Raw genomic sequence first — 27,429 nt, 5'->3', positions numbered from 1 at the left:
GCCCCGTTTAAAAGTGCTGCTGAAAGATAGGTCCGCCCATCTCATCTCTTTTCCCATAATTCCTTCCTCACTAGTTTCCCATAAACCTGGGGACTTCAAACAGCCTCACTACACGCCCCGGGAGGTCAACCCACCCCCTACGTTATTATTGGCCAGTCATGTTTAGTACCGCCCCACAAGCTCAGGCTGAGGCGTTTGATTGGGTATGAGAGCGGTCGGGCTCTGACGTCTCCAGGGGGCGTGGCTCAGGCTCCACTTTCCTCCCACCTTCCGCTGCACCATGTACCGAGCACTCCGAGTCCTCGCCCTCTCGCGTCGCCTCCTGCGGACCCCGTCCGCCGGTGCTGCCGTCTCAGAGGAAGCAGGCACCCTCCGGCGGTGTGCCCCAAACGTCGCGCGGATGGTGAGCGAGCATCTCGGGCTGGGCCTCCCCGGGGTGACCTTCATGTCAGCATGTCCCGGGTGTCCCCGCGGGCCGGGCCGGGCCGGTCCTGGGCTCAGCGCCCGCGCGCACTCTTACCCTCCGCTCCCGGGCGCCGCCTCCAGCCGGGTGTGCTGAGGCTGCAGGCACCGCTGAGGGACGCGCTCCTGTTGGGCAGGATGGGCGTCAGGGCAGACGTGCCCCACGCCTGAGCTTGCAGAGTCCCTCGGCCCTGGACACTTCTGGGACTGTGCGTGCATGGGGGAGGATGCAGGATGCAAGGATGTAGGAGTAGCAGGGAAGGTTTAGCATGCAGGGATGCAGGAAGTGCGGAGATGGAGGAGGGCACGGGAAAAGGTGCAGCCCCCCTCCTTGCCCGTGTAGCAGGCCCTGACTGGCCTGGCACTGACATAGTGCTTCGCTAGGCTGGGGACCCCTCAACTCTGGATTCTTGCAAGGTGCGCTCTCCTGCTTTCAGGCCCTCAAGGATGAAGCCCTTGTGTCTTTTGAACTGAAGGCTTTTCCTAAGAATTTTGAGTACTCAGCTTGTGAGATTACACGTGTTTTCCCTTCAAAACTTTCGTAAAACTCTGAAATCCATAACTAGGGAAATATGAACATAAGAACTCTGAAGCATGCCTGATGAGATTGGATAGGACCAAACTGTAGCCGAATCAATATTTTGTTGGAAAGACAGCTAAGGAATTTAAAGGGCCAAGCCCAAAGTATGACATGCTTCACTAAGTCCATTTGCTATTTAGAGTGCTTTAGAAAGCTTTGAATGTGGATGTGTGTTGTTAGAAAAGGCCTGAGAATGTGAATAGTGAGGAAGACCACTCCGAAGTTTAGGGTGCCTTCTGCAGTGTGAAGTGATTCAAATCCCACTGAGGCTTTCAGGCGGGTTGTCTTTGTGCCTCAGTTTCCACGTGTAAAATTGAGATAATTACAGAGGCGCAGCAAGACTGAACTTGGGGAAAATACTATGTAACACTGTGCTCATTAAGTATACCTCCTCTAGTGTACTTGAAAGGGCCAAGACGGTTTTTTTTGGACTAAAAGAAACTTGAATCTATACGGAAAGCCACAAAGTCTGGGGCTTGGGGAGATGGCTCCAGTGAAGAACAGAAGACTGAGTGTGATCTCAGTACCTGTGTCAGGTGGCTCACCACCTGTGACTCCAGCTCTGGATCTGCAACACACTCTTCTGGCCTTGACACATGCATGTGCACACACACACATATACATGCTTGCACACACACACTCACACACACACACATATTGCATATACACACAATACCATAAATCCTGAAAAACTACAAAGTCCAGGCTGCTTTGAGTTCTTGGAACTTTGCTTTGGTGGTTTGAATGCATTTAAAAAATTTCTTAAAGAAGAATGTTTCCTTTTGTTTTAGAGTTTGTTTGGGGAATAGAAGAGTGGAGTGAATCTATCCTGGCAAATGTGAAAACGTAGCACTTCTTTGCTTTTAGGGTTGTGATGTCAGAAAATAGAATCAAGATAGTTTTCGTTCTCCGTAGTTCCAAGGTCATTTGCCCTTTAACCCTCTTGTCGTTTCCAGCATGTCTATTGATTTGGTTAAAAGTTGTTCTCTGGTGTTGAGAAATTCACATAACCCTGGAAGCCCTGAGTTGCCAGTGATTTAAAAGAACACCCCAAAGTTCACCTGAAGTGCGTCATGTGACACACTGCTGATTGCCTTCTTTGTTTGGGGCCTTGTAAATAAGATGGTGGGTATGTGCTTGGAATTTAGAGGCCCTTGTCGAAGAGAAGATTGGGGGGGAAGTGCTGCAGAGATGGCTCAGAGGGCCAGAGTCCCTGCTGTGTAGCTTCAGGAAGGAAGATGCGAGTCATGTTTTAGGGGTGCAGTATAGCACAGTAGGGCAGGCATGACAGTAGGCGCTTGAAGTAACTGGTCCCACTGGGTGCACAATCAGGAACCAGAGAGAAAGAGAAATGCTGGTACTCAGCTTGCTTTATCCCTTTAAAATTATTTTATGTTTTATTTTTTAAATTAAAATGTAATTGCTTAATTTTCCCCTTCTCTTGCCTCCCTCTCAACCCTTCCCATGTACTCACCCTCTTGTTCCATCTCAAAGTCAAGGCCTCTGTTTCTATAGTGGTTGGTTAGTGTGTGTGTGTGTGTGTGTGTGTGTGTGTGTGTGTGTGTGTGTGTCTGTCTGTCTGTCTGTCTTAGTTACTTTTCTGTTATGATAAAATACCATAACCAAGGAAATTTATAGAAGGAAGAGTTTGATTTGGAAGCAGAGAGAGCAAACTCAAAATGGCACTAGTCTTTAAGCTCCCCAATGACACGCTTCCTCCAGCAAGGCCATACCTCCTGAGCCTGCCCAGTCAGGGCCATCGTCTGGGGACCAAACATTCAAATGCCCAAGAATGAGAATATGGGGGCATTTTGCTCAAACCACCATGACATAAGAAATGCCTAAATATACAAATACAAAAACCACAGTGTAGTGCTCCTTCTGTGTGCATGATTTCAGGGCTGAGCACTTGGTATTGGAAATCCACTCCAGTGTATAGGATGGCGCCACTCACACAGTGGTGCTGCACACTGCTAACATAGGTCCTTCCCATCTCAGTTACCCTAGTCTAGGTGATCCTCATGGGTAGGCCCAGAGGCTTGTCTTACTGGTGATTCTGGACCCTGTCAGGTTGATTGTATTAACCATCACATCTGAGGTTAAAGGTTTTAAGTAGCTTTTGGAAGAGCTTGTTGTGTGCTAACTGAGATGCGGCAGTGTTTGCTGTGGTTATACACTGGGTATGCTTTGAAGTGGCTGCTGAGATTGGGATTTTAGCACCAGTTCACTTTTCGGCACTTTAATTTTAAAATGTGGGTATCAATATCCTAGGATGTCCCTCTATCTTTTCCACCACATTTGTGGTGCTGTTGCTTGGACCTGTGGTTTCCCACATGCAAGTCCTCAGCTGTTAAGTTTCCCCTCTAAGGAATTAAACTCGATTTGAATTAATTTTCTTTAAGATTTAAAGCTGAAGAACACGACTAAAAGGAATCTTGTCAAGTATTTTTTTTAATTCCAAATATTACAGTAACCCATTTAGGAGGTACATTATGGTTATTTAATGATGAAATTTTAGTAATTTTGAACACAGAAGGTGATCATAAAAATTTAAAACCTGAAACTTAATTTCATAAACTAGAGATGAGAGTTGGTCTCCCTTGGGACCCCACATCCTGGTACTATCTAAGAAGGTAAGGAACAAAAGAAGGGCTGGCTTAGTGATTTTGCTTCTTTTGCTTACACTTGGCCCTTGCCTTATTAATAGACTATCTTCATTCGAGAGCAGGTCAGTACTGGTCAGCTAATGGTTCTTGGGTCCCAATACCACCCCTTGAACCTATGAACAGGCAGGACCCATGATTGGGTCCTGTCATTGGTACTTATGAAGGGGGGAATGTGAAGGGGCCCCAGAATAGCTTGACCACACAGCAGCCATGACAGGCTTAGGGGCCTAGACACAGCTTCTGTGACAGGCTTACGGGCAGACAGCACCCAGATCCAGGAAAGCCTCAAGCTGATACCACCCAGGGATGAGGAAATACCTAACATTCCTACCATAAGGTGGCCAGATGTCCTTGAATCTAGCACACACCTATTTTTGTTTTACAGATACCCCTAGACAATTGTCAGCCAACCAGGGTCCTGAACCCTGGAAATCCCCTCACCCCAACTTCTGCTATGATAAAAATCCCACCCTGCCTGACCATTGCGTCGGACAGACAGAGGGACCAAGCCAGAGCTTAAATAAAGACTCTTTGCTTTTACATAAAAAAAAAAAAAAGAAAGAAAAGAAGGGCTGATGTTGTTTGCCTCTGTTATCATCTGCTATTTGTTCTAGAGTGTATTGTAACATAAGGGTGCTTTTTAGGATATCTGAAACAAAGGTTGTGATACAAGCTATTTACTTGTGCATCTCACATATAAATTTCCGCTGTTGGTGTACAAGGTGGGAAACAAATTGGAGAATGGAAGTGCCCATCTATAGGACAGGTGGCACTCGAGGACTTGGGGCTGCCTGGGAATTGCTGTCTTTCCTTCACTTCAGGGAGTGTTGATAGTCGGGAGTCTACACAGTCAGTCCAGACCCACTGCCTTGTGATTGGGGTGATTTGCTGGTTGTTGATTTTTCAGTGTCTCCTTTAATTTTGGACTCCTGAGGTCCCTGTAAGATCAAATGAGACATGCATATAAAATATTAAATGCTGCTTCCTACTGGCCAAGGTCAGTCCCTGTATATCTACATGTTTGGGGCCTGGGTAGGTGATGATAATTTTTTTCTTCATGCCTTAAATTAAGCCTTTATAATTTAAAATGTTTTGTGACTCTTTCTAGTCTTAGGAGAAAACCACAAATTAACTTTTCCTTGTCAGTTGACTGTGTACTAAAGCAATTACTTGGGGGTTAAAAAAAAATTGAAACCATCTGATTATATTTAGTTATAATAATGTAGGATGCATATTGTTTTGTGTGTATGTGTGCACACTTTCTTGTGCAAAGATCAGAGAGTGACCTCAGGCATCCTCTATTGCTCTGCACCATGCCTCCTAAGAAAGGGTGTCTTGGCCTGGAGAGATGGCTCAGCTATTAAAGGCTAGATTCACAACCAAAAATACAAGAAAGGGTGTCTCACTGAACCTGCATTTGTGTTAGACTGATAAGCCAGTGGGCCTCACGGGTCTCCCTGGCTCTGTTCTCCAGGGCTGATGTGACAGGCATGTGCTGCTCCACCAGGCTTTTATGTGGATGCGGGACATCTGTACTCTAACTTACCTATGTCCTCGGTCATACAATATGCATATATTAAAGTTCTGAGTGTCACTCTGAAGTCTCTTCAATGAATATATTGTGTAAATTTAAAGTTTTTAGATTTTTATAGGGTTATAAAATATTTCTTGAGGGGGGAAATGATGTAATTATATTTTAACTAGCCCTTCCTCCCCAAAAAGGTAGAGATCTCTTAATATTTCAGGAATATTCTGCTAAGATTACTCAGGTATTAAACATTTATCACTTACTGTTCAATATTGTATAAGTTTTATATTAGAATATTTCACTTTAAATTATTTGTTGAGTAGTTGCTAAATTTTTTCATTAGTTTAAGTTGATGCACTTGCTAGAATCCCAGCTTCTCCAGAAACAGGATCCTTGGGTCCCTGCTCTTACTCTGCCTGACTGTTTACCTTCAGGATGTGGGGGGCTCCTGAGTCACAGAAGATTTGCATGCATTCATTCACGCTCATGTTTCTAGAGAGGTTCCGTAGCTTTCCTCAGGTTCTGAAATGCTTGCACTGCCCTAGAAGATGAAGCAGTGACTTAGCGTCTCTCCTCTGCAGATGCCCTTAGTTTACAGGTGAGAAAGGCTGGCTTATAGAGGCGACACAGCTGCTGTCTCAGGCACAGTGACCGTTGTGCTAAATTTTAGCCTTGCTTAAGTAAATTTAAAAATCTCAAAGTGTTTTATACTTTTCAAAAGTTTCCAGTGAAATAAATTTTAAGTGAGGTCTGAATTGGTCAAATCTTGACTAGTAATAGGCACACTTTTTTTTTTTATTTCAAAGACTTTCTATGTTTGCAGTATGTTAATTAAATAAGCTTTCTTTAATACCTGAATTTGTAAATATGGATGTCAAATTTTTTAAAGAAAAGTGAAAGTGAGGAATAGAGTAACATGATGACCATGGTTTTTTTTTTGTTTTGTTTTTTTTAATACTTATTAAATTTTTTTTCTTTTTACAGCTGATCAGGATTTTGTTTGCTTTGATCCTGGATTTCTTTCCAAGCTAAAATAATGTCTTATCTCTGTCTTTAGGCAAGTCAAAATTCCTTCCGTATAGAATATGACACCTTTGGCGAACTGAAGGTCCCAACTGATAAGTATTATGGCGCCCAGACCGTGAGATCTACGATGAACTTTAAAATCGGAGGTGCGACAGAACGTATGCCAGTAAGTGACTTTGTGGGGAGGGTGGCTTTGTGGAGAGGGTGGCTTAGAACCGTGGTTCGTTATAAATACTTTATAAAATTAAAACAAAGTTGCTGGCTTTCTAAGTAGTAAGTTCTCACTCATTAAGATGCCAGGAACCTATTAAAGTTTTAGAATGCTATTACTTTCAGCCAAGGCTTTGATTACTTTGGATTTTTAGCTGCTATAATTAAATAATTTGCTAATGGGCTGCACTAGTCAGGGTTCTTTAAAGGAACAGAAGTGTGTGTGTGTGTGTGTGTGTGTGTGTGTGTGTGTGTGTGTGTGTGTGTGTGAGATTTATTAGACTGGCTTACAGGCTGTGATCTGAGTAGTCAATGATAGCTGACTCCTGATGTGAAGGCAAAGGATCTGGTAGTTGTTCCACTCACAACACTGGATGTCTCAGCAGTTGCAATCTGCTGCTGGGTCCCAGGGAATTCCTGGAGAGCTGCTAGACCTCGGTCTGTGTTGGAATCCTGAAGAAGTAGGTTCTAATAACCGATGAAGGATCACCTCAGCATCAGGATAGATGAACTTGCCAGTAAGAGCAAGAGCAAACAGGCAAAAAAGCAGAAGCTTTCTTCTTCCATGTCGTTTCACATGGTCTGCCACCAGAAGGTGTGGTGCAGATTTAGGGTAGGTCTTCTGACCTCAAATGATCCACCAAGAAAATCCTCCACAGTATGCCCACCTGCTTAGGTTTTAGGTGATTCCAGATGTGATCAAGTTGACAACCAAAATGGGCAATTTAAAGGTTTGGTTGTTTTTTTGTTTGTTTGTTTTTGTTTTTGTCAGGATTTCACAGTTGGCAAACATTTTTATTTCAATACTCGAATTCCCTTCTTCTTAATCTTCCTACTCATCTGTTTCTCCCCCCTCTCCTTTTCCTCTTCACTGTGTAGCCCAGGCTGGCCACGATTTTCCCTCCTGGCCTTCCATGTGCTACAATTCCAGGTGCGCACCAGCCATGCCCCGCTCCTCTGGTTGTTTTGAAGTCAGGTATAGAATGATGATGCAGCATCTGTTAGGGGAGATGTTGAATACTACTTACTTTAATACATACCGTGTAAAATAGATGCATACTTTACAGTATACATCCATGAAGCACAGTTATCATTGGCATTGTCCTTATAGGAACATTTCTGTGTGCATGTGTGTGTTTTGGTTATAAATATGTATACATATAGACAAGCCTCGAGATTTTGTTGGTTCATTATTCACTTAGGTAATTTCCTCTGTTTTGTAAACTTGAGGGTAACAGTATTGGTACTGTTTCTGCATCTGCATAAAATAACAAATTGTTGTGCTTATCTAAAATTGCAAATTTAAGATATTTTTCTGATTAATTTTAGATCCCAGTCATTAAAGCTTTTGGCATCTTGAAGCGAGCTGCTGCTGAAGTAAACCAGGATTATGGTCTTGATCCAAAGATTGCTAGCGCAATAATGAAGGCAGCAGATGAGGTAGGAGGCGATAAGTGTGCTTACACAATGGCATCAAAGTCCCAAGGTCCACTGTGTGACAGGAAGCTCTGCCTGTAGGAAGGGGCACTCTGAAGTCTCAGGTTAATGAATTTCAGGGTAGGGTGGTAGTATTATTCAGTGAGGATTTAATACAGTGCTCAAATTATCTTGCAGTGACACTTCTAGGTAATTTTGCATCTTATTAAATCTCTTTGTTGATTTATATAGTTTTAAGAACAAAAAGGGGGGGCTGAAGAGATGACTCAGTAGTTAAGAGCACTGACTGCTCTTCCAGAAGACCCAGGTTCAATTCCCAGCCCCCACATGGCGGCTCACAGCTGTCTAACTCTAGTTTCAGGGGACACACATGCAGGCAAAACACCAGTGCACATAAAATATAAGTAAATAAATGGAAAAAATAAACAGATGGTTTGAAGTTTAGGTTTTTATCCCATACATAAATTATTCCTTTTAAACTAGTTGATTATTTGGTTGTACCTATCAAGAATATAATCTCCTTAAGCATTGTCTTAAAGAAGTGGTCAGAGGTGAGTTGAAATATTGTTTACAGTGTTGCCTTACAGTGTTTATGATGATGGAAAGGAAGGACTTTCATCACTACAGCTGTGTGTGTAAGGTAGCTACCTTGGTTATGGTATCAGTAATAGAAATTAGTACTTAAAGATTGGTATAGAACAGAGTCTGAACATCTTAGGATCTTAATTTTGATGAGAAGAAGAAAGTGGACAGAAAATGTGTTTCCCTATGCCAGTCCTCCACCCCCCTAGATTGGGTAGTAGAATCCACAGATGCTTAAGTTCCTTTTGTAAAATATGTGATAAAGCCTGCACACTGCCTGTCATATGTTTTGTTTCTCACTTACTTGTAATAGCGAGACTGTAAATGCTGTGTAAGAGTACAACTGCAGCGTTTAAAAAGTTCCCAAAGAATGTCTTCATCCTGTGATTGGTTGGATCCATGAAGGTGGAGTCCACGGTTGCTGAGGGCCGTCATAAGCACACGTTGCAGGGGAGAGGGAAGCAGGTGCTGACAGGCACGTGGAGCAGTACTGAATCTGTGATGGAGTTACACTTCCCTTTGTTCTCAGAGTTCTCTGGGCAGGTGACAGGTGACGTTTGTAGACCTGGAAAAGGAGCCAGTTATTCAGGTTAATGGAGCTGAAATACATTCTGATCTTCTGAGTCGTTTTGTAGTGAAGTTAAATAGTCATTATTTTAGGAAGCCTACAGTTTAAAAGCTGTCACATAAATTGAGAATTTAAAAGTCTGGCAGGGCCACTGAGGTGGCTTAGTGGGTAAAGATTCCTGCTACACAAGCCCAAAGACCTGTTGATTCCCAGAATCCACGTAAAGGAAAGAAAACAAGAAAATGGTTTTCATTCAGTTTCCGTTTGAAGCCAGTGAGTTGTCATCATTCAGAATATGTAAAGTTTGGTGTTTCAAAGTAACTGTAACTAGAAAAAGTGTTGCCACAGATATTAGGATTGTGTTACAGCTGCCCTTAAACTGTCTTGAAATCATTAGCAAGCCATTCAGCATATGAAACAACTGACATCTTTAAAATAGTTCTATAAGCAGAACTTTACTCCATCATGGTCATTTTAATAGCTAAATAAATACCCAGTATTCCTTGTTTTAAAAAGACTTACTGTTACTGTTTTCTTTCCTGCAGGTAGCTGAAGGTAAACTAAACGACCACTTTCCTCTGGTGGTGTGGCAGACTGGATCAGGAACTCAGACAAACATGAACGTAAATGAAGTCATTAGCAATAGAGCAATTGAGATGTTAGGAGGTGAACTTGGCAGCAAGAAGCCCGTGCACCCCAATGATCATGTTAATAAGAGCCAGGTGGGTGCATGCTCTGCTCTGTCAGGACAGACTGAGCCGCATATGGGAGATGAAGTATGTGCTTTTTTGACGAGGAGAGTTTGTCCAGCTTGTGTTCTTTCTAGAGAAGACTTTTATTTCTTCCAGGAATCGTGGCTGGTTTCAAACTTCACAAAACAATCACTATTAGGACATCTTGGTTTAGTGTATAAATACATTTTAATTGTTTCATTTATTTAGAACATTCTTTATTTCAAAATCGATTTGTAAAGATAGTTTACTCGCTTGCTACCTTCCTGTAATGCTAATGTCTCTTATAACTGGCTTCAGTTACTGGAACTAAGAAGTTGCTGTGGGCACAGTACTCTTAAACATACTTCTTGCCGGGCGGTGGTGGCACACGCCTTTAATCCCAGCACTCGGGAGGCAGAGCCAGGCGGATCTCTGTGAGTTCGAGGCCAGCCTGGACTACCAAGTGAGTTCCAGGAAAGGCGCAAAGCTACACAGAGAAACCCTGTCTCGAAAAACCAAAAAAAAAAAACAAAAAAAAAAAACTTCTTTTAGGATTTCCCCTGTTTTCCACTGAGTTTTCACTGAGTTTAGGGTTCCCCAAAGGAGGACAGGTTGTGGATATATAGTCTGTAACAGTAGCAGTGCCTTCACTTGGTGTACAGACAGAGGCTGTGAGCTTCTAGAGGGACTAACTGTCCCAGAAGCGAGAGACCCTTATTGTGACCTGTCGAGTACTCGATGGCAGCCTGACTTGCCGTGGTGATGTTATGCTTTACCCACTGGTTGTAAGGTGATGCTGCTAGGTGTCATCACCGTGACATGTGTTTGTTTCCATGTGTATTTGTCACTCTTTGCCCCTATTCCTGGCATGACACTGGAGTACCAGTTAGAGGAGAGGTAGAGGAAATTTATGGATGTGTGTTAGATTCCCCGCAGAAGTTACCAGAGATACCTTGAGACTGGAAACGAGGAGAAGTTGTTGTCAGTGGGTCTTACCCACTGACCACTCTGGTCGTTTCTTGTTTTGTTTCATCGTGTTTCTTAGCTGTCTGCAGTGCTGGGGATGGAACCCGAGGCCTCGGCGTGCTGGGCAGCTCTTCTACCGCTGAGCCCACTGCCCTGGTGTCTTAACAATGATTTCAGTTTTTCTTCTGTTTACATTTATTAATGGGAATTTTACTGTGAAGAACTTTTGTTCTCCCGTTTTTTATTTCTTCAGTCATGTTTAGCACTAAATTCACAGTGGCTTGCTATTCCTTTGGTTATAACCCTATATTTTATTATTTATATTATTAAGATTGCCTGAGTTTGGGGGCCCTGTTCAGCTGGCTTTTTGGGTCCTTTAGGCATGCTACTCTTTTTTTCTCTGAACCCACACCCTTACATGTTGCCATGGTAAGATATCTAAGCCCACTGAGATAACCAAGCCCATTATCATGTATTTTCCCTGTTCCAGCCTGTGGAAATGGTCTTTTTTTTTAAGAAGCAAGGGCCTGGGTGCTAGGTCTAATGTTTTCTTAAGTATCAAAAGCAAAGTGGTGATGCATTTCTTTAATCCCAGCACTGGCAAAACAGAGGCAGGAGGATCTCTGAGTTCCAGTCTAGCCTGGTCTACAGAGTGAGTTCTAGGGCTACTCAGAGAAACTGTCTTGAAAAACCAAAAAAGCCAGGCATTGGTGGTGCACACTTTTAATCTCAGCACTTGGGAGGCAGAGGCAGGTAGATCTCAGCCTGGTCTACAGAGTGAGTTCCAGGACAGCCAGGAATACACAGAGAAACCCTGTCTCAAACCTGCTCCCCCCATCTCCCTGCAAAAGCAACGCTTTTATATAATTCATTATAGTACTTTTCAAACTCAGTATTGCCTCTAAGTATGGTTTTATTAAATGTGGTTTATAGTCTGAAGTCTGCTTCAGAATGGTGTAACAGGATGAGGAAGCAGCTGTCACAACACTGCTGGATTTCTGGTTAGATTCAGGGGGAGGTGGATAAGTGGCCATTGTACTGTTCACTGAACTGTATAAGTGCTTTGATGGTTGCCATAAAAAACAGTTGAAATAGCTGAATAGAGAATATGTATTTTAAAATTACATCATGCCTTACAAGTACGAGGACAGCTGTGTACTGAGTATGTGCGCACCTGGTTGTCAGTTTCACAAGTTCTAAATATTTTGCAGGTCACATTATCTCCTTCACAGCTTGGCTTATTTTGGCTTTCTGCCTCACAGGATTTTTCTCAAGTTTACTAAGTAAATGTTTTATAAAAGAAGGGCTGCATTCTAGGACACATTACTCCCTTCAAATGTGCTTGTTAACTCCTGTGTCTACTGTCTTTTCTTAGGGAGCACTTGTAATGTATAGTGGATTTAGCATGCTTAGTTATAATAAATATTATGTCAAGTACACTTGTATATGAGACAGTCCTGAGTATGTTCCTTACAGAAGCCAGATTGCTTTTCACTTCACCAACTGTCCTATTATTTGCCCCACGGACACTATTGAGTACTGTGTATGTTGGGCTGTGAAGTCCTCTTTCCGAGTTAACACTTTCCGTTTCTTTTAAAAATTCCCCACAGAGCTCAAATGACACCTTTCCCACAGCAATGCACATCGCCGCTGCAGTGGAAGTTCACGAGGTCTTGTTACCAGGACTACAGAAGCTACACGATGCGCTCAGTGCCAAGTCTAAAGAGTTTGCGCAGGTCATCAAAATTGGGAGAACGCACACGCAGGACGCTGTTCCACTTACTCTTGGGCAGGTACAGGAGTTTGACTCATTTTGTTCAGTTTAGGGATTGATACCGATTGTCAATGTTTCCCCTTTAAATTACTTAAAATTGCCTTTAAAGTAGAGGCCAAGTTTATAACAACCAAGGTCAGTATTGATTTTCAGAATTAACCAGTCAGCACCTTTTAGTAGTGCCCACATGAGATGAGAGCGTGCTGGCAGTGAGCTGGACTCAGTTGGATCACTGGGTTCAAGTTTTGCTTTGACCAGTTATATGACTGCAGGCAAGTTATTTATCTCTCTGTGCTTCAGTGTCTGGGTTGTAAAGTGAAGAGAATGCATGACTGTGAGGCTGTAGTGCACTGGTTGACAAAGAGTGTCTAGAGCCATCTCTGGTACACATCTTCTCACTCCATTGTCATGATGCTTCATCTGTCTCGCCTTAAATTAAGAGGTTATTTAACTAAAGCGGAGTTTTAAAAAGTAATTAAGTGAGGTTGATCTTTCCCTTTACAATTATTTTGACTACATTGGAAGAGATATTACTCTTCAGGATAGCAGAAAATATTTTTCTGTTTCTGTATCAGCAGCTGAAGGGAGAGCTAATAATGTGCATTGCAAAGAAACAAAAGTTAATTCATGAAACACTTTTGTCTTAGCTCACACTCCAGCTTGGGAGGCAGAGTTTGTATAGTTTAGGTGTCAAGAGATAGCCATCCATTGCCAAATATCAACTGATAATTACCAAGTAATGGTTTTATGAAAACTGGGTGAGGGTGGGAACTTGATTGCTGCCCACTTGGACGGATTCTCAGTTGTTCTGTGGCAAATAATAAATAAAGCTTCATTATTTAGCAAAATTTTTACAGAAGGAATAAGGAACACTTCAAAGGCTTAGCTAAAAATGAATGAAGAGATGAAATTGTACCCACTGGATTAAATTGCTTCTTTGGGAATTTTATTCATATCCTTAGCCCTTAGTTCTGTGTGTAATTTCTTTTTTTTTTTTTTGGTTTTTCGAGACAGGGTTTCTCTGTGTAGCTTTGTGTTTTTCCTGGAACTCACTCTGTAGTCCAGGCTGGCCTCGAACTCACAGAGATCCGCCTGCCTCTGCCTCCCGAGTGCTGGGATTAAAGGCGTGCACCACCACCGCCTGGCTGTGTGTAATTTCTAAGGAGGAACAATATATGCATTTTAGTCTGTTTTCCCTGGTTTCTAATTTTACTTTTTTTTGATTTGTTGCATGTTGAAAGCCACTACATTAAAAATCCGTTTGAGCCACGACTTTGTCTCCTATATGACATCATCACACTTTTATCATGACAGCAATTCTGTTTTCCTTTTCTTTACTTTATGAGAAGCATGTATATTTGCTTTGATTAGAATTGTCTTTTGAGTTTTTGCAGTTTTCAATATCCATTTTCTAAGTGCATACTGCTTATGAGTGTGTCATGTGGGGTTGTGGGAGAGATGGGGAGATGGGAAGAGAATGAGAAAAGGTTGCTGTTTCGTGAATTAGGTCTACCTTTGAGAATGTTTTCTTTAGAATATAATGAAACCCTGTCTTAATTAGGGTTTCTATTGCTGTGAAGATACTCCATGACCATGGTAACTCTTATGAAGGAAAACATTTCACTGGGTGGTTTACAGTTTCAGAGGTTCATTCCATTATCATTATGATGGGACATGATGGCATGTAGGCAGATACAGTGCTGGGGCAGGAGCTGAGAGGGGAGGAGGAGCTACATCTTGATCCGCAGGCAGCAGGAAGTAGTCTGAGACACTGGGCATGGTTGAACGTATGTGAGACCTCAGAGCCTGCCTCCATAGTGACGCACTTCTCCCAACAAGGCCACACCTACTCTAAAGCCACACCTCCTAATAGTGCCACCCCCAATAGTGCCACCCGCTATGTGCTTATGGGGGTCAATTATATTCAAACTCCCACAAACTCTAATCCTAATATAAAGTATTCAGTGTTTCAGTATTTTTAGGTAAAAGAAAAGATTTAGTTTATGTGTATATCTTGGTTTACCCAGATAAGACCCATTATAAAATACAAAGGGCATAATGTTTTTATCTCTGCATAATTATTAATGGTTTACAGTGATCAAAACATGATAGATTGATGGTTGCTTTAAAGTGTTGTAGTGTGGGAAGCAATGTGACAGTATTACACTGTAATACATGTTACGCTGTAGCAGAATTAACTGTACAGTGACGCTATGAGCCTGAGCCTGTCCCACTGTGACCTCCTCAGGCTGTTGAATGAGTTGCTTCACTCTCCGGTCCCTGTAAAGGAGCCCCTTGGGTTCCCTCTTAGGTCTTTCAGCTGAAATTATATAGAAAATATTTCCACTTTCTTTTCTCTTTGGAGAATATTCAGTATTGGGCGGGGGGATCAGTTCATTGGGTGGATGGTAGGTAGAGCAGTAGTTTAATGTAGCGCAACTGTTCTTAAAGGTTTATTTTGTAGCTCTTTTCTTGGACTATTAAAACATGAAGTTATAAACAGACTAAGCTGCATGTTTTTATTTGCATTGTCCTGCCTTGTCGATTTGTATCCCTTCCTCCTTTCTCTTATTTCATTGTGTGAATGAATTGACATTGAGTAGCATGTAATTTAATAATCTGATGTGCATTTTAAAAGCTCCTGTTTGACGCCATTAGAGTAAGTGGTATGCTGTTAGGAAGTTGGTTCTTACTGTGATTGTCCTTCTCAGGAATTCAGTGGTTACGTTCAGCAAGTCCAGTATGCAATGGCAAGAATAAAAGCTGCCATGCCGAGAATCTACGAGCTCGCTGCTGGAGGCACTGCTGTTGGGACGGGTTTAAACACCAGGGTCGGCTTCGCAGAGAAGGTGGCTGCGAAAGTGGCCGCACTGACAGGTGGGGACCGCACGCGTCACTGCTCATTGTCTTGTGCCAGCTTACGCACTGGCTAGATGTTTCTAGGCTGCATTCTCCTGAAATGTAGGAGCAATGTGTTCCTATTAAACGTGTCCGTTTCCGAAGTTAATCAAGCGCATTTTACTTTCTAGAGTCTTCCGTATAAGAGTTCATGGGCATGCAGTTACGTTTCCGTGCTGGCTTTGCGTGCTGGTACTTGTCAGTCCTTCCCCTTCAAAGCTGTTTTAAGAACAGTTTTCAAAAGCAGAAACAGTTACTGTTGGGAAACTTACCAGATGATAACTGCTATAAGCTTACTGTTTTTTATGTCACACTGTGGTCTTTCTTTGCCTTAACATCTTTAAATGCTGTCTTCCCACCAGAACAGTGCTATAATTTGAATAATAATTACTGTTATTATTGTTATTAGAACCAGATTGTCATGTCCAGAAAATTGATTTAAGATGCAGTTGTTACCAGAAGGTTAGGGTAGTGATAACTATATAATACATACCACAGGCCAGTAGGTGAGTTTTTAAAATATTCATTTATTTTTCGTGCTTATTTATTTATTTATTTATTTATTATTAGTTTTTTTGAGACAGGGTTTCTCTGTGTAACAGTCTTGGCTGTCCTGGATCTCACACTGTAAACCAGGTTGCCCTCGAACTCACAGAGATCCACCTGTCTCTGCCTCCTGAGTGCTGGATTAAAGGCATGTTAAAATTTTTAAAATTTCATAAATGTATATAGTGTATCTTGACCATATTTAGCCCCCATCTCTCAGACACACCAAATATGTCCACCTCCCAACTTTCAGGTCCCCACCTCTCTCGCTCTCCCTCTTGCTCTCACTCTCTCTACGTGTATCCCCAAGTTCCATTTGTGCTGCCCTAGTAGCCATCCCCCAAAGAAAAGTGACTCTTCTTCCTTCAGCAGCCATCGGCTGCTGCGGTAGCTCCTCAGGTGGGGTGGGGGTGCTCCGTGCAGGAATTTCTAACTGACCTGATCTTGTGAGACACCCACAGCTGGTGTTCACATGTTCACGTTCAGTGTCCATGTCCAGAGGACAGCATTTCACAGCGCTCCTCCCCATCTTCCGAGGTGATATAGATGTGCTTTCTATGGCTGAGCACATAGTTGCTTATCCTCCAGCTGCGTGTGTTTGTTTTTGAAAATCATGTTCTAATACAAAGGAACTGTGTTAGGATTTAGAGTACACAGACTTCAGATTCTTTGCTTGTGGGATGGATGGACTAAGACCATAGCTTATCTGTGTTCCCTCTTCTCTCAAGTGGAATAGACTGGGGTAGACAAAGAGATTGAAAATAATTGTGTAAGATCCGAGTGTGGACAAAAACTAGAGTGCATTTCACAGTTCGCATTGTTACTTGGAAGTAGTCTGGCCTCCTTCACATGTGCTCGTTAGAGTCGGGTTAAGCCCTTTGGGATGTCTTAAAGGAGTGTTGACCCAGACTGACTCTTAAGCATTCTCCTCAAGTGGAAATTTGCATTTATTTACTTATTATTGAGTTCTAGATGTCCATAGTCCTGGGACTTAAACTCAGCCAGCACTTTGCCCGTGCTAGGCGAGCATTGTCACTGAAGTGCACACCCAGCCTTCTGTTCCAGTTCGCCTTGTGTGTGCTGGACTTTAACTTCTTCAGGTTGGCCGGTGTGTTTACTCTTCTCTGTTCACCCTCGGCACTCTTTCCTTCCTTCAGGCTTGCCTTTTGTCACTGCCCCCAATAAGTTTGAAGCCCTGGCTGCCCACGATGCTCTGGTGGAGCTTAGTGGGGCCATGAACACGACCGCCTGCAGCCTGATGAAGATAGCCAATGATGTCCGCTTCCTGGGTTCCGGACCTCGGTCAGGTCTAGGAGAGCTGATCTTGCCTGAGAATGAACCAGGGAGCAGCATCATGCCAGGTGAGCCCATAGCTGATGAATTCTAGAGCTGGAATTTCCTAGACCTAGGGACTCTCAATCACAGAACATGCCTTTGCACTGACTGCCATCCTGAAGTGATGGGAACATGTGAGGAGCACTTGTTCCACAGTATCCACGTGGATCATTGCAGAACTTTTAGAAATATCACTTACCAAGTCAAGAAAATGACTTGAGTGAGGGGCATGCTGAGGCTCTCATACTGGAGCCTGCGTGATAGTTGAATCCTCATTCTGAAGCCAAGAGAACAACAGAGTTAAGCAGTCAGGCTGGGTTGAATAAATATGAGCCCCCTACCGAAGTCCTCACATCGTCTTTGCCTCAGGTTCTGGCCTGTTAAATAGAAATGACAGACACTGGAGTCTGGGAGGAGAATGTAGTTGGGCAAATAGACATTTAAGGGAGTGACTAATGAGTTGACTTTACTTGGAGAAATGTCTTGATACTGGGCTCTAACCATTTTACTGCTTTTTACTGGTGACTTGGTAGAGACCAGGAGCACTTGCTAATCATTTAGTCCATAGCAAAAGTTGAGGTGGCAGTATGTTGTATAACAGAGTCAAGGTTCACAGACTCCCTGGAGGCCAGTTGAGTTGTACTAAAACTGACAAAGTGACTTTTAATAGTTTATTATATAGAAAATGTTTTTCTTAGACCTTTAACTATATATGTATACAAAGACCAAAAGATCTCAATTTGTAATACTTTGTGTTGAAAAATGACATACGGTTTAGTTGATTGCTAATTCAAAATAATTGTTAAAAAGAGAAATGGTGCCAGCTGTGGTAATGCATGTGGTTAATCCTGGCACTTAGGAGGCTGAGGCAGGAAGATTATGAGTTCAAGGCCAACCTGGGCTACAAACAGTATTTTAGGCCTCACTGGGCAACTAAAGCAAAAACCTGTTTCCCAAATAAAAACAAATGGAAGAATGTCATAGACAAAGGGACAATCCTCCAATGCATTCCCTTACACTGGATAGAGGAGTCTGCTGTGTGTAGCCTGGATTTGGGCTTACTAAAGGAGCACTGCAGAGCTAGAGCCGTGGGGACCTGGGTGGCATATAGAGTTCCAGCCTAACATCTCCCCCAGTGCAGTATTCTGTCTTTAAGGTATAACCCTAGAATTCTTGTTAGGTTTTGAGTCACGATCTTATTAAGAGATCTTGCTTAGTCTGGCCTTGACTCAGGTAGTCCTTGAACTTGGAATCTTCCTGCCTCAGCCTCCTGAGTGACTAGAAGCCTGTGCATCAGCTTTGTTTTATTTTATGTCTTTATTTAATAATGTTACATTTCTTTCTTTGATATAAAAATAGTCTTAAGTGATATGGGAAACCATGAGCATATTTGATGAGATTCTGCACTGTTTTCTCAAAGGAAAGGTGAACCCTACTCAATGTGAAGCAATGACCATGGTTGCAGCTCAAGTCATGGGGAATCATGTTGCTGTTACTATTGGAGGCAGCAATGGACATTTTGAGTTGAATGTTTTTAAACCAATGATGGTAAGCTTTCATTTTGACTTTTAGCAGTTTTTAATTGAAGACTAATTGCCAGTGTTCTTGTCTTTCCTGAAATTTTCTGGAGCTTCCACATTAGGTAGTATGTGGTGTATGTAGCAACTGCAAATCAATGCACTGAAGTGTTACTGGAATAACTTGGGATATTGGGATTCAGTCTTACTCAGCTCAAGTGATTTGATTGTTTGCTTTTTTAAGTAGAAGTCTGGAAGTAAGACGGTGCTGTGGGATGTCTTTCTGTACACTGAATATGTGTTGCTCTGATTGGTTGATAAATAAAGCTGCATTGGCCTATGGCAGGGCAGGATGGAGCCAGGCAGGAAAAGCCAAGAGAGATAGTGAGAGGAGAAAGGAGGGGGGAGACACCAAACTGCCGTCCAAGGAGCAACATGTAATGGGGCTCAGGTAAAGCCACGGAACATGTGACGATATATAGATTAATAGTTATGGGTTAATTTAAGATGAATGAGCTAGCTAGCAAGAAGCCTGCCATAGGCCATACAGTTGGTAGTTAATATAAGCCTCTCTGTGATTATTTTATAAGTGGTTGTGGGACCATGGGGCTGGGTAGGACCGGAGAAACTTCTGGGTGGGGGGTGTTCCTTTGTCCCCTCCCACCGTGAATGCCAGTAGCTAGAAATCAGTTCAGGTCTGCTTAGCTTAAAAAGTACGCCTTCCTTACAGCCCTGTCTCCTGCTCAGCCTGCTGCTTTGTGCCTTCCTCAGGTTTGGATGGGAAAGACAGCCATTGTCACTTTGCTTTATGCTTGATCACTGTGGTCCAGCCCTCAGCCCTTTCACATTGCTTGCATTGTTCTCCATCATCAGTGACCTTCTAGTGGACATCCCCCATTCTCTTAGGATGACGTGTTGACCGTCTCTCCATTTCTTCAGGACTTTCTGTCTCCAACAAGGCTTTCTTTAATTTCCTTTTGCCTTGTCCATGTACCCCAGAAACTGTCCTCCGAATGTCTCCTTTTTCCTTCAATACTCCAAAAATGGAACAAGATGGTGTCATCCATCCTGTGTGCAGATTCCTGAGCTTCAGACAGCCGAGCTGTGTCACCATTAAGTCCTTCATTTGTATTTGTACAGTGCTGAATCTGAAATACACTAGAGGCTTATTTCTTACTAGTTTGTGGTATGAAGTCTAATTGATAAGAATATGCAGATGACTATTACTAGTATATTCATTAAGTTTCACTTTGGATCATACAGTTTTAGGTGTTCACAATAAAACAATAAACCTAATGAGGTTTTTGGTTTTTGCCTTTGGGATTGGTAAATAAAGACAGGCCAAAGTGAACTTCAGATCTATGTACTTTTGCATCAAGGCTATATTCCCAACAGTTAATACCAGCTGCCTGACATGTACAGATGTATAACAACTGTTTATTGTTAGATTTTTAATCATTTACTATGTCTTAAAAGTAATGCTGTCTTATTCCTTTATAAAAATGAAGAAGAAGAAAAAAAAAAGAGTTTGGTAGAAACAGTTTTTCCATCACATAGAGTAAAACTATGATATCACCCTGAGAGATGGGAGAACATTATGGTCAAGGATAGACCTAATTGAGAAGAAGAAAAAAAAAGTTTGGCTTTAGTTAGAAAATCAAGATAATATTTAACTTACAATTAAGTCATTAGAATCAAATGAAGCTTTAATGTCTAGCTTCTGTTAGAGTCCATTGGTGGAAGTATAGCTTCCAGATCTTCCTGGGGTGTTAGACAGGTATATGAGAAGTGTTGCTCAAAAGAAGTAACAGTTAAGTACCAGTTGGCTGCATATGATCTTAAGCGTTGTGTGATGTTACTTTAAAACAGTGTTGCAGTGTTTGTTCCATTAAGCATAAAACAAGAGAATCCAACATTTAGCAACTGTCTCAGGCCTCTACACCTCTGCACCTCTTTCCCCTGCATGGATGAGTCTTCATCCGTCTTTGGCTGTCCACTTGGTCTGTGTCTAGTAGGACTCCTCCTGGATTGTGGCTACAACACACCTCTCCTGTTTTGCATGTTCACTGCCTCTCTTGTGTTAGTTATCAGTCATTGGTTATCTTGTATTAGTTATCCACCATTGTCTGTATTGTGTTAGTTATCAGTCATTGGTTATATTATTTTCTTAGTTATTCACTGTGGGCTGTCTTGTGTTAGTTATCTACTGTGGGCTGTCTTGTGTTAGTTATCTACTGTGGGCCTCTTGTGTTAGTTATCTACCGTGGGCCTCTTGTGTTAGTTATCTACTGTGGGCCTCTTGTGTTAGTTATCTACTGTGGGCCTCTTGTGTTAGTTATCTACTGTGGGCCTCTTGTGTTAGTTATCTACCGTGGGCCTCTTGTGTTAGTTATCTACTGTGGGCCTCTTGTGTTAGTTATCCACCGTGGGCCTCTTGTGTTAGTTATCCACCGTGGGCCTCTTGTGTTAGTTATCCACCGTGGGCTGTCTTGTGTTAGTTATCTACTGTGGGCCTCTTGTGTTAGTTATCCACTGTGGGCCTCTTGTGTTAGTTATCCACCGTGGGCCTCTTGTGTTAGTTATCTACTGTGGGCCTCTTGTGTTAGTTATCCACTGTGGGCCTCTTGTGTTAGTTATCTACTGTGGGCCTCTTGTGTTAGTTATCTACTGTGGGCCTCTTGTGTTAGTTATCTACTGTGGGCCTCTTGTGTTAGTTATCCACCGTGGGCCTCTTGTGTTAGTTATCTACTGTGGGCCTCTTGTGTTAGTTATCTACTGTGGGCCTCTTGTGTTAGTTATCTACTGTGGGCCTCTTGTGTTAGTTATCTACTGTGGGCCTCTTGTGTTAGTTATCTACTGTGGGCCTCTTGTGTTAGTTATCTACTGTGGGCCTCTTGTGTTAGTTATCTACTGTGGGCCTCTTGTGTTAGTTATCTACTGTGGGCTGTCTTGTGTTAGTTATCTACTGTGGGCCTCTTGTGTTAGTTATCCACCGTGGGCCTCTTGTGTTAGTTATCTACTGTGGGCCTCTTGTGTTAGTTATCTACTGTGGGCCTCTTGTGTTAGTTATCTACTGTGGGCCTCTTGTGTTAGTTATCTACTGTGGGCCTCTTGTGTTAGTTATCTACTGTGGGCCTCTTGTGTTAGTTATCCACCGTGGGCCTCTTGTGTTAGTTATCTACTGTGGGCCTCTTGTGTTAGTTATCTACTGTGGGCCTCTTGTGTTAGTTATCCACCGTGGGCCTCTTGTGTTAGTTATCTACTGTGGGCCTCTTGTGTTAGTTATCTACTGTGGGCCTCTTGTGTTAGTTATCTACTGTGGGCCTCTTGTGTTAGTTATCTACTGTGGGCCTCTTGTGTTAGTTATCTACTGTGGGCCTCTTGTGTTAGTTATCTACTGTGGGCCTCTTGTGTTAGTTATCCACCGTGGGCCTCTTGTGTTAGTTATCTACTGTGGGCCTCTTGTGTTAGTTATCTACTGTGGGCCTCTTGTGTTAGTTATCTACTGTGGGCCTCTTGTGTTAGTTATCCACCGTGGGCCTCTTGTGTTAGTTATCTACTGTGGGCCTCTTGTGTTAGTTATCTACTGTGGGCCTCTTGTGTTAGTTATCTACTGTGGGCCTCTTGTGTTAGTTATCTACTGTGGGCCTCTTGTGTTAGTTATCTACTGTGGGCCTCTTGTGTTAGTTATCTACTGTGGGCCTCTTGTGTTAGTTATCTACTGTGGGCCTCTTGTGTTAGTTATCTACTGTGGGCCTCTTGTGTTAGTTATCCACCGTGGGCCTCTTGTGTTAGTTATCCACCGTGGGCCTCTTGTGTTAGTTATCTACTGTGGGCCTCTTGTGTTAGTTATCTACTGTGGGCCTCTTGTGTTAGTTATCTACTGTGGGCCTCTTGTGTTAGTTATCTACTGTGGGCCTCTTGTGTTAGTTATCTACTGTGGGCTGTCTTGTGTTAGTTATCCACCGTGGGCCTCTTGTGTTAGTTATCTACTGTGGGCCTCTTGTGTTAGTTATCTACTGTGGGCCTCTTGTGTTAGTTATCTACTGTGGGCCTCTTGTGTTAGTTATCTACTGTGGGCCTCTTGTGTTAGTTATCTACTGTGGGCCTCTTGTGTTAGTTATCTACTGTGGGCCTCTTGTGTTAGTTATCTACTGTGGGCCTCTTGTGTTAGTTATCTACTGTGGGCCTCTTGTGTTAGTTATCTACTGTGGGCCTCTTGTGTTAGTTATCTACTGTGGGCCTCTTGTGTTAGTTATCTACTGTGGGCTGTCTTGTGTTAGTTATCTACTGTGGGCCTCTTGTGTTAGTTATCTACTGTGGGCTGTCTTGTGTTAGTTATCCACCGTGGGCCTCTTGTGTTAGTTATCTACTGTGGGCCTCTTGTGTTAGTTATCTACTGTGGGCCTCTTGTGTTAGTTATCTACTGTGGGCCTCTTGTGTTAGTTATCTACTGTGGGCCTCTTGTGTTAGTTATCCACCGTGGGCCTCTTGTGTTAGTTATCTACTGTGGGCTGTCTTGTGTTAGTTATCCACTGTGGGCCTCTTGTGTTAGTTATCCACCGTGGGCCTCTTGTGTTAGTTATCTACTGTGGGCCTCTTGTGTTAGTTATCTACCGTGGGCCTCTTGTGTTAGTTATCCACCGTGGGCCTCTTGTGTTAGTTATCCACCGTGGGCCTCTTGTGTTAGTTATCTACTGTGGGCCTCTTGTGTTAGTTATCTACTGTGGGCCTCTTGTGTTAGTTATCTACTGTGGGCCTCTTGTGTTAGTTATCCACCGTGGGCCTCTTGTGTTAGTTATCTACTGTGGGCCTCTTGTGTTAGTTATCTACTGTGGGCCTCTTGTGTTAGTTATCTACTGTGGGCCTCTTGTGTTAGTTATCTACTGTGGGCCTCTTGTGTTAGTTATCTACTGTGGGCCTCTTGTGTTAGTTATCCACCGTGGGCCTCTTGTGTTAGTTATCTACTGTGGGCCTCTTGTGTTAGTTATCTACTGTAGGCCTCTTGTGTTAGTTATCTACTGTGGGCCTCTTGTGTTAGTTATCTACTGTGGGCCTCTTGTGTTAGTTATCCACCGTGGGCCTCTTGTGTTAGTTATCTACTGTGGGCCTCTTGTGTTAGTTATCTACCGTGGGCCTCTTGTGTTAGTTATCCACCGTGGGCCTCTTGTGTTAGTTATCTACTGTGGGCTGTCTTGTGTTAGTTATCTACTGTGGGCCTCTTGTGTTAGTTATCTACTGTGGGCCTCTTGTGTTAGTTATCCACCGTGGGCCTCTTGTGTTAGTTATCCACCGTGGGCCTCTTGTGTTAGTTATCTACTGTGGGCCTCTTGTGTTAGTTATCCACCGTGGGCTATCTTGTGTTAGTTATCTACTGTGGGCTATCTTACATTAGTTGTTCTCCATGGACTGTCTTGTTATCCACCATGAGCTATCCTGTGTTAGTCACTCATTGAGGCCTATCTTGTGTTAGTTGTCTATCATGGGTTGTCTTGTGTTAATTACTCAACACTTATGTCTTTTCTATCATTTTTAGATTTGTAACTTTGTGTTCTCAGTGCTTTTTTCACTTGTCTTCTTGGGTATATACTGCCAAATTTGTAGGAGTGATGTATGGTTATCGAATATCCATCACGGAATATCAAATAACACATGTCATTGGACAAAAGCAAAACAAAAGAAACAGGCTGAGAAATGATTCTCTTTCCTTCGTCTTCTCTGTTTCTCTGACAGATTAAGAATGTATTACACTCAGCCAGGCTGCTGGGGGATGCTTCAGTGTCTTTCACGGAAAACTGTGTGGTGGGGATCCAGGCCAACACAGAGAGGATCAACAAGCTAATGAATGAGTCTTTAATGTTGGTGACAGCTCTTAATCCTCATATAGGTGAGTTTGGAGGATAATGCCATTTTGAAAACAGCATTTAAAAGTTTAAAAAAAAAACCAAAAAGCCTTAAATTAAAAACAAAAATTGTGTGTGTATGTTTGTATGTGCACGTGTGTGCCATTGTGTACATTGCTGGTCCCAAAAGTTTCAAGTGACTTGTTTTATGGACAGGGTTTCAGGTATAAGGCTTAGGATGGCTTTAAACTCTTCTTTAAAAAAATTTAAAAAAAAAAGTTTACATTCCTTTGTGTGTGTGTGTGTGTACATGTGTGTGTACATGAGTATCTCTGTCTGTGTGTCTGTCTGTGTGTCTGTGTGTCTGTCTGTGTGTCCATCTGTCTCATGGGATGCGCGCAGACGTCAGAGAAGAGTTGCAGGGGTCCGTCCTCTCCTTGCACCACGTGCGTCTGTGGGACAGAACTCAGATCCCCCATCTTGGCAGAGCACCGTTACGCACTAAGCTCTCCCACTAGCCCTTATTTCATATTGATGGACCCAGATGCTGGGTGTTGCATGCAGTTGGGGAAGGTTCTCTCTCTAAGACCTGCTGTTGGTAATGTCACTAGGTGGCACTGCCGGATTACCAACAGCAAGTGGATCCACTTACTGTTTTCCTTTTCTAGATACTATGTAATACTTGGATATTGTTTTATCCAATTCAGATAGGGAACATTACTAATTAAAAGAGAATGGCAAAATATTTGATGCTTATAGGGAAAGGGGAGAAAATTGAACACTTTTTCTGAAATTACCCTTTGAGTTCCTCACCTTTTCCAGATTGTAACTGTTTTTATACAGACTTAGGTCGCAGGCCGGCCACCACTGCCCAGCCCATAGGCGTTTGCTCTGGTTTCCACAGCTTGAGGCAGTCACTGCGTTATGTTCCCTCTGCCGAGCAGATGGCTTTGGTCTGTTTTTGAATGAGTGGTGCAGTTATGTGGTATGACGTAGTTCTCACTTTAGAATGTTCTATAATCCTGACCTTTTGGGGGGCAGATTTTATTTGTGGTTTCCTCATTTTATAAAGTTGGTAGAATGGTTTGACTTCATTTAAAATTGTTAGATACCAATATTCACCTGGAAAGGTACAAAGTGATCCCTAAGGCTCATGTGAGAGATACTCCGACACTTCTAGGTTACAGGTCTTGTCTGAGCAGAATGACTGGGAAGCTTTCCTGGGCTCTGTGAGGACAGATCCACCTGTGAGGATGGGCAGCATCTCTGGCAGGTGTGCCTCATGAGCTCACCAAGTACCACCTCACTGGCTGAGTGAGTCCTGGTCACGGGCTCTCAAGGGCCTTGTGATGCAAGAAGCTGATGGCTAATAGTGCTTTGTGCTGGTGAGCAGGGATGCTTATGTTTTAGGCCTCGTTCACATAAAGAGCACAGAAACAGGTTGACCCAAGAGTTGAATGTGCACATTCTTTCTGGTTACTCCACGCCCTTGTCAGCTCAGTGAGCACTCCTAGATTCATCAGAGAATGAAGTCAGGCAGGCCCAGTTCAGTCGTGGCTGCATCCAGACATGGACCGCTTTTCCCCTGGTTATTCCATTGCCTCACATGCTCCCCTGCTATGGTCATAGTTCTGACTTTGAAGTTTTATTTCTGTCTTCCCTCGCTGACTTCATTGTCCTTGCTTTGCCTTCTATCTTTTTGAAACTGCCATTTTTTAAGGTCAAAACAACCTTGAGAACTTCCCAGTGCCACCTTTATTTAAAAAGCAGATGACTGAAGTAAACCAGTGCCCGTGATCTTTTGTTTTGTTTTCAGGCAGGGGCTGAGACTCACTGTTATCTCCTGGATGCTAGGATTACAGTGCATTGGGTTGCCTGGGTTCCTTTCTCCAAATACACATTTCTGCTAAAACTTACCCTTTTCATCCTGTAACATCTAAACAGATGCCAGGGAATGACAACCTCTCAGTCTGGCTGCTCCTGCCTCAGCAAGGACTTCCTAGCTCTCCCTCCAGGGGCAGTCCTGACAGCTGTCTGTTACAAGGCTGTCTGTTCTGCAGGCCTGCGACATTTAAATGTTCGTGCTTCCTTAGAAAGATAATTATGGCCAGACACACGCTTTTAATCTCAGCATTCAGGAGACAGAGGCAGGCGATCTCTATGAGTTCGAGGCCAGTCTGATCTACAGAGTGAGTTCCAGGACAGCCAGGGATACATAGAGAAACCCTGTGGTGTGTGTGTGTGGGGGGGGGGGGGGGGGGACACACACAATGTACCCAAATGTGGATTTTTATACCGTGGTACTTTATTTTCAATTTTTTATGTTCTCTTTCAATTATTGGTCCACTTCAACATAGGAACAAATCTTGGATAAAACGAGGTATACTTCAGTCTGTTTCCTAAGAACATCAAGGTTGTATTCTATAGAAGACATGACAGTTATTGACATGGTCATTCTTACATAGTTTAAAATAGAATACATCATTAAGAGGCCTGTAACATCAACATCAGTAAACAATGATGGCTGCCTTTTGTTTTAGAAACATTTCACTACCAATGTGTGTGTGTTGTGTGTCTTCTCTTCAGGGTATGACAAAGCAGCGAAGATTGCCAAGACCGCCCACAAGAAAGGGTCAACCTTAAAGGAAACGGCCATTGAACTTGGCTATCTCACGGCAGAGCAGTTTGATGAGTGGGTGAAGCCCAAGGACATGCTGGGTCCAAAGTGACTTAAATAAATTTATATTAAAATAAACTTGTATGAAATTTAAAAAACAA

General features: G+C 42.9%; 1 protein-coding gene across 1 annotated transcript; it reads left to right on the top strand.

Annotated features, from left to right (window-relative positions):
* Positions 1-244: 244 nt before the first annotated feature.
* Fh (fumarate hydratase) lies at positions 245-27,429 on the top strand. The gene is made up of 10 exons (XM_052737712.1): positions 245-403; positions 6,294-6,428; positions 7,802-7,912; positions 9,605-9,781; positions 12,349-12,531; positions 15,224-15,389; positions 17,114-17,317; positions 18,712-18,839; positions 24,542-24,695; positions 27,238-27,429. The coding sequence occupies exons 1-10, from the start codon at positions 281-283 to the stop codon at positions 27,378-27,380; spliced, it is 1,524 nt and encodes a 507-aa protein (XP_052593672.1). The 5' UTR covers positions 245-280; the 3' UTR covers positions 27,381-27,429.

Source organism: Peromyscus californicus, unplaced genomic scaffold (assembly GCF_007827085.1).
Source record: "Peromyscus californicus insignis strain IS unplaced genomic scaffold, ASM782708v3 Scaffold_14__1_contigs__length_90479793_seg_2, whole genome shotgun sequence".
NCBI classification, from domain to species: Eukaryota; Metazoa; Chordata; class Mammalia; order Rodentia; family Cricetidae; genus Peromyscus; species Peromyscus californicus.
The sequence above is the reverse complement of the archived record's forward strand: the minus strand, read 5'-3'. Positions and strand labels throughout refer to the sequence as shown.

Coding starts and splice junctions, on each gene's coding strand:
- Fh (XM_052737712.1), top strand. CDS start 281: ATGTACCGAGCACTCCGAGTCCTCGCCCTCTCGCGTCGCCTCCTGCGG. Junction 12,532..15,223: donor TTCCACTTACTCTTGGGCAG/GTACAGGAGTTT, acceptor TGTCCTTCTCAG/GAATTCAGTGGTTACGTTCA. Junction 17,318..18,711: donor AGGGAGCAGCATCATGCCAG/GTGAGCCCATAG, acceptor GTTTTCTCAAAG/GAAAGGTGAACCCTACTCAA.